General features: G+C 30.6%; 1 protein-coding gene across 1 annotated transcript in view; it reads left to right on the plus strand.

Annotated features, from left to right (window-relative positions):
* The window catches only part of LOC145247390 (uncharacterized), a 195,583-nt gene extending 187,593 nt beyond the window's left edge, over window positions 1-7,990 (plus strand). The window contains exons 12-13 of the mRNA XM_080109091.1: window positions 1,842-2,044; window positions 7,410-7,990. Coding sequence (XP_079965217.1) covers window positions 1,842-2,044; window positions 7,410-7,428 — 222 coding nt within the window. The 3' untranslated portion in view covers window positions 7,429-7,990. The remainder of the gene's footprint in view (window positions 1-1,841; window positions 2,045-7,409) is intronic.
* Window positions 7,991-10,178: the final 2,188 nt, after the last annotated feature.

Consider the following 10,178-nt stretch of genomic DNA (forward strand, 5'->3'; position numbering starts at 1 on the left):
ATAACTTTTTCGAATCTGTGTACAGTAATACAAACCCCGTTATTTTTTCTCTACTTATTAAGCGAAAGGTATTTTTACAACCTGCTCCAGCGTAGTATAAACGGCCTATGGAATAAACACCTTCAACCTCGAAAATAGAAATCAACAAGTTTATGGAATTTTCTTTGAAATTTCGTAACGCAGTTTCTTATTAAATTAAAACTAAATATAACATTTACTGACTTATTTACCCGTCGAATACACACACACACACACACACACACACATATATATATATAACTTTCTGTAAGATATTTATTTGAAATTAAATTTTTGTGAAACTAACCGGTCTCCCCCAATATTGTTTTTGTTGTTTTTGTTTCTGTCAAGTCTTTAGTATGTTCACACATAATTTTCCTTAGCCCTACAATTAATTCAAAGTCCGAATGGCAACCCTCCCCATATTCTCATTGCATAGAAACCCTCTTAAAACCACACATAATCGTCTTAAAAAAAATAAAGCAAAAAGCATACAGGATTTATCTCCCATAAAAAAAAAAAAAACAGTTAACTGCCCTAAAATGCTAGAATGACCTGTAATGGGGAATTATTTTACATTAAATTCTAAAATAATTTGTTTATCTTTCATTAAAGTTTTTCATGGCATTTCGTACATAATTGCCTAAAAAGGTAGAATCACATTTTGGAGGAGGGGGGGGGGTCAGAAGGGGGGGGTAAACAGAAGGTGTTAATCTACAATAATACAAAAGAAATATTGCAATATATTCATTTTTAAATGGTCCTATGTTTAGATTTAAGTTTTTTGTACATTTTTACTGAAAAAGTAGTGTAAAAAATGTGACGAAACGCATATGGTCTTAAAGAAGGGAAAATATCCAAACGTGTGAGGCACAAAAATAGTCATAACTTCCTTAATTTTAATCAGATTTTTAAAATTTAAAAAGATTCTTTCTTAGCTCATCAAGCTCTTTCTATGTATACCAATATTGAAATATTTTAAGTCATTTAAATTTTTTCATGTGTATTGCTAATATATATATATATGCTAGCATGGCTGCTCGGCATTACTTGGGTGTTTGGAGGTGTGTGTTAAGCAAAAAAAAAAAAAAATGTGGTGGTAGGAAGGCAGACTCGAACCCATACCGTGAAGGAGGAAAAGAACGTGAAAAAAATGTGACATCTTTGCTGTTACGACCACCGCCAAGGTTTAAATTAAGGCTAGACAATTGAAAAGAGTGGATAACTTTCGAAAATATTGGCGAAAAAAGCGACCCCTTCCTGTAGAAAAGTGCCCAGTTGAGGGTGAAGAAATTAATGTTTTTAACCAATTTTTCGGTATTTGTCATCTGAAGGTTCTGAAGGGTCGAACTTAAAAACGATACTGATCTTGTGAAAATCCGTCGCCTCTGTCAAAAATTTTAGGCAGACATGCAAACATGCATACATACATTTATATATTGGTAGCTCAAATAACAGCCAAATTTCTGTCCGAAAACTGATTACAAAAATTTTCCCAATTCTCAGTACCCGGTATATCAAATTTTGAGTCTGTAGACTGAAAATTGACAGAGTTATTGCATAGGGAAATGTACACAGACACACACACATGGACAGACAGACACTTTCACTTTTATAGATATATATATATATTTATTTTCACACTAAGTGATTAGTTGCATCATAGATTCCTTTCTCTAGATTGGATCTGTGCCACTCCACTTTTCTCTTGTAACATATGATCTTTCTTAACCAGTCTTTTTCACTATTTAACACCATATTAAATTGCCTTTAACAATTAACAGTTTATCAGTTGAAAAAAAAAATGGTTTTCTTTTGTACAGCTTGTTACAACCAGAAAACCGGTTCTATTGAATACGACTGTCTCAGACGATGAAACTTTTGAGCCAGCCTCTATGACAGATAGTGCCTCATCTGACCAAATATCCAGTACAGATAGTCAAAGCACCAGTCCAGATCCGATTGTCTGGAAAAATTATTATCACAATACTCATGATCAATTATGTCATCGACAAGCAATTTTACGGTAAGTCGAAAAACATTTTTTTATGAAAAAAAGTTTCATTTTGGGGGAAAAAAAACGAAAATATTTCAGAATTTTGCTGCAAAAGAAAAGATCTTCATTGGTGTTTAAGAATGAATACTAATTTATAAACCTATAATTTTGAAATATTTGATATTCCCAATCTTTTTTGGAGCTCCTTCTTTCTTAACTCTTAAGCCTCATAATGCTCTCTCTCTCACACACACACACACACACACACACCTATTGCTTATTAAGTATAATGCAATATTTCACAAATAAAAACTTAAGCTTCATAAACCAATTAATATTGTTGTCACTTCTGTATTATTCAAACTACTGTTCTCATCTTCCGTGTTATTTGCACAACGTTTCAGCTTATATAAACTCCAGCCTTCAAGTATATCTTGTCAAACTCAGGAATCTGCGTGGAATTTTGAACAGAACATTTTATTTAATCCACACGGGTCGCATGCTTTCATCCCATTAGCAATGACGAGGTAGAGAAGCCTTAAGTAATAATTTGCAATTGTATTCTTAGTATCACTTGTATTTAGGATTGAAATCGTCAACCTTCAGAAGACTGTAACTTCCAACTGAATTTTTTACCTAATCCTTTATTCATTATGCCATGGGTCTTTCTGGATTTATTAAGACTTCTACTTGGTCATGGCTGATGGAATAAGAGTATGCTACTTGGTCATGGCTGATGGAACAAGAGTATGCTACTCTTGTGGATTAAATAAAGGGTTCTGTTCAAACTTCTGTACAGATTTCAGAGTTTGACAGAAATATTCCTAAGTTCGACATGATACACCTCAAGAAAAGTGGCGGTTACATCAACAAAAACATTGTGAAAAGAACACTTAAGGTGAGAACAGTAATTTGAATAATTATGGGCAGAAATCAGAGGCCCACAGTATTAATGCTGGAGTCCCTCAAGGGTCCATCCTGGGCCCAACTCTCTTCCTGATCTACATCAATGATCTCCCAAAACACATACTTAAATCATTCGTTGACATCTCTGCTGATGACACGATCATCTATGGCAGCACATCAAAGGCTGTAAATGACAAATTTCTCTCTGATTCTCTCTCCTCTGATCTTGAGCGCGTGGTACAGTGGGGGAAGAGGTGGCTGGTTACTTTTAATGCATCTAAAACCAAGTTCCTATCTTTACATCATGAACGCTCTGATCCCCATCTGGCATTAATTAAAATAGATGCCGCTTGTTTTGGAGAGGCTCCATGGTTTGACAAGCTTCTAGGTTTGACCTTTACTCCTGATCTGAAGTGGAACATGTACATCAAGTCTGTTGCCAAGGTCGCTGGGAAAACGGTGGGGTCCTTCTGCCGCTCCAGAAGATATCTCACTAGTGATGCAATTCTCTATCTATATAAAAGCCAAGTACGTCCAAGGATGGAGTACTGCTGCCACATCTGGGCAGGAGCTGCTAAAAACAGTCTATCCTGCCTTGACAGAGTACAAAATAGACTTTGTGGCTTAGTGGGGGATGCCCTTTTCTCTTCCCTGAAACCTCTCTCCCACAGAAGAGACGTTGCGAGCCTGTCTTTGTTTTATTGTTATTTCCATGGCAAGTGCTCGTCTGAGCTCCAATCTCTGGTCCCCCCTCGCCAATCTTTCATGATAAACACTCATCTAGCTGAAACCAGTCAATAATTTTCCCCACTCTTTATCTGTGCCTAAATCAAAACGTAGATTCCATGAACAAAGCTTCTTTCTTAGAAGTGCACGCCTGTGGAACTCTCTTCCGTTTGCCTGTTTCCCACCTGACTACAACTTGGATGTCTTCAAGTCCAACATAAACAAATTCCTGATGAACTGCCCCCTTAAGTAAGACACTTTATCAAAACTCCAATACTAACGTTTACTACGAAAGTATCCCATTGATTACTGTACACGCAATAACCCTTATCTCCAAGTGGCTTCCGGGCCTTGATAAGTGGTGACCTCCATGCAAAAAAAAAATAAATAAAAATATAAATTAATAATCTTTATCTCAAAAATTAATGAATAGAAATTTCTGTCATGAGTAATCATATTTACTTCAGGTTTTTTATTAAAATGGATTTGATGCTAGCATGTATTGATTGGAACTATCTAGTCCCAAAAGTTCACATTATTTACATGTTTTGAACTGTTGTCCTTGTCTTTTTTTTTTTTTGTTAGGGTAAGAAAACTGTTGCTGTTGTAATTGGTCATTTTCTGGGAATTTCAAATTGAACTCTTAATTTAATCAACTGATGAATGAAACTTGCAATATGAGTATAGAAGACATTATGTTTAGAAATCTTAGAAAATCACCCTACATTTTCATAGCATCATTTCATCCTTACTATATTTCATACTTAATTGACCACTCCTAACTTGATAGCAGATAATTTACAATTAAAAAAACATACCTTTTTCATTCTCTTTCTTCTTATCAGTCAGCTTGTTGCACACATCTTGTTTCTGTCAACTGTTTTTTATATTGATGACAAATCACTGAAAACAAATGATTAGATATTCTTCTCTTAAAAGGCAGAAAAATATGATTTGGAAAAGCATCATGCCAGATGGACAACTAGTGGTTTATTCAAAGCCAAACCGTTTCATTAAAGATAGCGAATTACATCAGTGTTGGTTAATTGCATTACAACTGTGATCTTATCATGTGCATAGACAAAACTATTAAAGTTATATTTTTGTAAACTCATTTTAATGCTGCTTGACCACTTCTCCATTACTGTATTAGTTTCTTTTGACCAAGACTTTTTTGCTTTTTTCTATGACATCATTTCCCTTTCTCTAAACTTCTGTTCCCACATTTTTGATTCTTTGTCATTTTTAACCGTTTAATTTTCGTTTGTAACATTTCCTTTCCTTAAACTCACAGGTTTATTTATACTCATATTTTTCTGACTAATATATATGTACTACTTACTTTATCAACTCAAATACTCCACACACAGCATAGTAGGTAAAGGTGTTGGTCAAGAGACAGTCAAAAATGAATTCTATCTAAGTTGGTGAGTTCAAGAAAAATTAATTGATAAAAATATTAAACATTGAATGAGTGCAATCTTCTCTAGTGAATTAAAATAGAGGGTTCTGTTTGAAAGTTCTTGGAAAGTCTAACATCAACAAAGATAAAAATAAGACTTCTATATATGTAAATACTGTGAATGAAAACATTATTTCAGCTACTGTCTTTTAAATACTTAATCTAACAGCGACAATGTTCAATTGATTATTTCAACTCATTGTACATCTGAGATCGTCTTGTCACGAGATCAAAAAGAATAACCAAGAGTTGTTTTTGATAAAAATGTAAACATTGAAGAAATGTTTAACACTGTTTGTGAATGTGCTGTAAATAAATCAACTATTCAGAATTTTTTTACACAATTAAAACAAGGATTTCTGCTTAGAAGATTCTTATCAGCGTTGGAATTGGATGCCAACGTTTTTGAGATAAAATATTGATGCTAATTCAAAAATTCTTCATAGTTTATAAAAATGTTTTAAAACATTGTATGAACATTCAATGAACATCAGCAAATGAATTTATTTTATTTCTCATCATCAAAAGCACTTAGCTGATTTTTTGCTAGAAGATCTTATGAATTTTGTAAGAAATTATCTTTTAAACTCTACATTTGATTGTGGTGTTTCCCTTGCTGCTCTCTGCTTTCTATTTTTTTAACTTTCATTACTCATACATCATCTTCTGAAAAATTGTTAGAGGAACAAAATTTTTATTACAATTTGTTATCACAAGAAAATCATTAATAATTTTAAAAATAATTATTCATTTAGTGATTAATTTATTTATTTAATTTTTGTTTATTTTCTGATCTTTCAGTCAGTTTTTTTTTTTTTTTTTTTTCGTTTTTTTTTTTTTTTTGTAGGTCTTAAGATGGTTTGACTATTTTGGTATAAATTTAAAATAATAAAAAAAAAAATGATGTTTCATTTTTTTCATAAATGGAAAATTATGATTCCCCCCCCCCTCCAAATCCTTTTGTTTATGTCCCACGAACAGAGGAGTTTTCAAGAGTTGGTGGTCATTTTTGTCAGTCATTTTTTTTTTTCGGAATCAGTTTTAAAGTCATTAAAACTGATTCCAAAGTCAGATGCTTCTTCAGTCATTTATTCATTGGTACACACTTCATATTCTGTCATATGACTTGCAGTCAGACAACATGCCTCCCCAACTTCATACCACTTCTCTACTTTTTCCTATAACCTCACTCCCCATTCCCTAAACTCACTTCTGTTCTCACATTTTTGATTCTTTGTCATTGTTGATCTCCTTCTGACAAGTTGTCCATCCTTTTTGAGATTTGTAAACATAAAATGTAAGATTTTCAGAGCCATTAATGCTTTAACATGAAGCAAAAACTTTCAATAAAATATACGGATATGAACAACACCCTTAAAGATACCTCTAGAAAAGAATATCAGTTGAACCATTGTAAAAACATAAAAAATGTATACAAAAATTAAATCATTTTTGTGTGTGAATTTATCATTTGTTTTTTTTCTTTGAGAGATCAATATTTTTATTTGTATTTCTACTAAAGTTTGACTTTCTGCCTAGAAGGCTGGGGTGGGGGGGGTCATATTGTTCGAAACATGAAAATTTAAATAGCAATTTTGTAGAATTAATTCTAGTTTAAACTAAATATAATTTTGTATTTCATCATTACAACAAAATAATTTTGCCTACTTTTAAAGAAATGATACAAAACACAATAAAACTTAGAAAAAACATTTTTGAGCCAATTTTGATTTGGTTTTACTGTCATTTTCAAGAATCTTTTTCTTTTTAAATGTTTTAGTTCAAAATAAAATCACTTAAAAAATTACAAAAAAAAAAGTAAAGATTAATAATGTTTGAGAAATTTTTAGCTAAGCATTGATAATTTTAATTATTTGGATAATTTCATTATTCAGAATTCTATTTTCATCTTGGTTGTTATTTTTACATTTCGGTTGATGTAACCTCTAACCTTCTCAATTGCATTTTTATAAACTAAGTTTATATTAATTTTGTAACCTTCTAGTCAAATTCGATAACTTCTGCTGAATTTTGAAATGAACCATTTATTTAATCCACAGGGGCAGATTGTTCTTTTTCATCAGTCATGTCCGTGTAAAAGTGTTAATTTATGTTATTTTTTAAAATTATTATTGAATTTTCAACCTTTTAACATTTCCAAGTTCAGAAAGATGTACCTGAAGGTCAAAGTTTACATTAGCCAAAAATTGTGACAATAAAACTCATCATGAAATGATTGCAAATGATATTAAGATTAAATTATTCTTGCCATTTATATTTTTGTTTTTCTTTTCATTTCAGGAAAAGTGTTCATCTATGACATAGCACATAGTAAAGGATGATGTATGTATATATATATATATATATATACACACACCCACACACACATCCATAAGGATGGCAAGATGATATGGCAAGATGAAATTCATAATTCCCCCCCTACACACACACACACCATGATGGCTACTAAAACAGATGATTGTACATAAAGAGACAATTTATCACAAATTTACATCTGAAACCTCATGTTCCTTTGTTCATTACTTTTTCTTTCTTTTAAAAACATTTTTTAAAGATTTCCTTCCCGGTATATATTATTATTACATATTTTTTCACCAAAACATTTGGATTACATCGGCTGCCTTGTTTTTATTGCAATTTTCACTACTCAATGTAAGTTTTTATTTCACTTCAACATTTTTTTTATTGTTTACTGTTAGAAAAGATATTTAAGAATCAAATCGTATGAATTCACAAGGGATTTTTTTCAAATAAGCATGCAAAAAAGTGTATAATTTTCAAGGTCTTTCAATCCTTGATTGTTAACTTTTTCTTTTTATAAAAGAGGAAGAAATAAAATTAGAAATTGGATGAAAAATAAATGGGATTTTGTGGCTGTCAGCAATGATTTCAATTTCAACCATCAAAACTCTCTTGTATCACATGAATACCAAAAATATTAAAATAATATTTTTGGTCACTTCTTTTTGAACTGCAATCAAAAATAAATTGTCAGTGTTTGTTTTTTATTATCTGATAGATTCACTTTCACTTCTGAAGTGAAAAAATTATGAAAATCTCTAAATCTGTTGACAACTTAAAAATAATTCCAGTAATAATGTTGTCAGTATTTTTCAAAACGGTGTTAATGGTCAAGTCTAACTTCTTACATTTGAAAGAGATAGTCAGTAAGTCAGCAATTTTTGTGTGAATTTACTTTTTAATCCCATTGAATCAGATTTTTCAGTCAGCATCCTACCTCTATTCATAAGTTTACACTAGGCTTGTAATTTTTATCATTTATAAAATGTTTTAAAAATTAAATAACAGAAAAAACTTGAAATTAGGAATATATTGGGATCTTTTCTGTGACTAGAATCAGTATCCAAATCAACAGATATCCTGTATCTTTCTATATTATTGGTTTTAAAGAAATACCTTCAACGGGATTAAGACAGAATATCAGAAACTTCAAAAACGAGATGTTTTCAGTTAATTTAATGTTTTCATAAAAATTGAATATTTTCAGTGTCTTTTTACTTTGCAAAAGTGTATAACTTTCGAAACTTAAAAAAAACTTAAGTTATTTGTAAATACAATTTTTGTAAATTGTAGCAAGAATTATTTGAAAATCTGTTTTGATATTTTTTTAAATTTTAGTTGGAAATGAATGTTTTAGTTTGTTCATGCATACATGCCTGCTTTTCAGAAAAGTTGTCTAAACTTTAATGCAAACCAAAAAGTTACTGTCTCATTAGCATGCCAAACTATTAAAAATTAATGTTGAATAATTATGATACTAATGATAATAAACACAGGTTGATCATTTTAAAATCCATAAATTGTAAATTACAAAATGGATACCATGTTTTAATTATCATGTTAATTTTTTTTTTTTTTTCATTCCAAACAAGGCATATTACCTTTTGGAATCTACTGTTTGGGATCGTGTCTCAAATTGTAGCCTCGTTACATTCCAAGTGTTTGTTTGGTGTGAAAAAAAAGTAAAAAAGTATATATAAAATAAAAATATTTAACATGATAGTTAAAACAGCTCAGCCATTTTGTAATGGATTTTAAAATGGTGACTTGTGTTTATTAACGTGTGACTTTATTCTTCAGAATAAATTGCTGAAACTTAGGAATACAGAGTAGAAATAAACTACTGAAGTCAAGTGTAATAATTCTTAACTAAAGAAAAGGGTAGTGTCCTCATTGGCATAAAAAAAATAACTATACTAAATCTAGCAACAATTTTTTATTTTTTTCTCTCTAAACAAAAATATTTCTGTGATTGGTGTAATGGATACAGTTAAAAACTATGGAATTGGCTGAGTCTGAATCTTATGAACTCTACTAGTATTACATTCAAGTATGTACAAATATTTAATGAACCAAAATTATTGTTTAAATGGCAAATTTTTTTTTTACATTAAGTACTAAATAATCTAAAAGAAAAGATAAAACTAATTTTCAGTTTGAATTACAAATCAACAGGGGAATAAAAGCTGAAATGTTTTAATTTTGGTGATGTTTTTCTGAATCCCTGGTAAAAAAATTTTTTTTTTAATTTACTTTTTACTTTTGACAAATGCACCATCGTGCTGCCTTCTTTTTTTTTTTTTTTGTTTACTCTTTTGCAGGGTAGCATTAATATTTTCAAACAGAAAAATATTAAATCTAAAAAATAATGTAATAAAACCGAAAAAACAACTCCAGATAAAAGTGCAAAATTTCCAGTGCAATTTTGCACTTTTTAATTTTTTGTATATTTCTTCTTTTTTTTTTACCCCTCCCCCTCAAATCTGACGATGACGGATCCTTTTCTAGGTTTTGTCTAAACAGCAAATTCACAAAAATTATGGGATGAGGAGATTTTTTTATATATATATATATATATATATATTTTTTTTTTTACCCCAGACATTGCAGGAATTTTCACTTTACATCTGATGTAAAGTGAAAAGTTCTCTCTATCAGCAACTCACCAATTCTTTCTATTAAATATTCTCGATCGGATTGCTGGATCATATAAAAAAGCAAATAATTCAAATGGATGTGAAATCTCAT

This window comes from Euprymna scolopes, chromosome 25 (genome assembly GCF_053919585.1).
Source record: "Euprymna scolopes isolate OS-2025 chromosome 25, ASM5391958v1, whole genome shotgun sequence".
NCBI classification, from domain to species: domain Eukaryota; kingdom Metazoa; phylum Mollusca; class Cephalopoda; order Sepiida; family Sepiolidae; genus Euprymna; species Euprymna scolopes.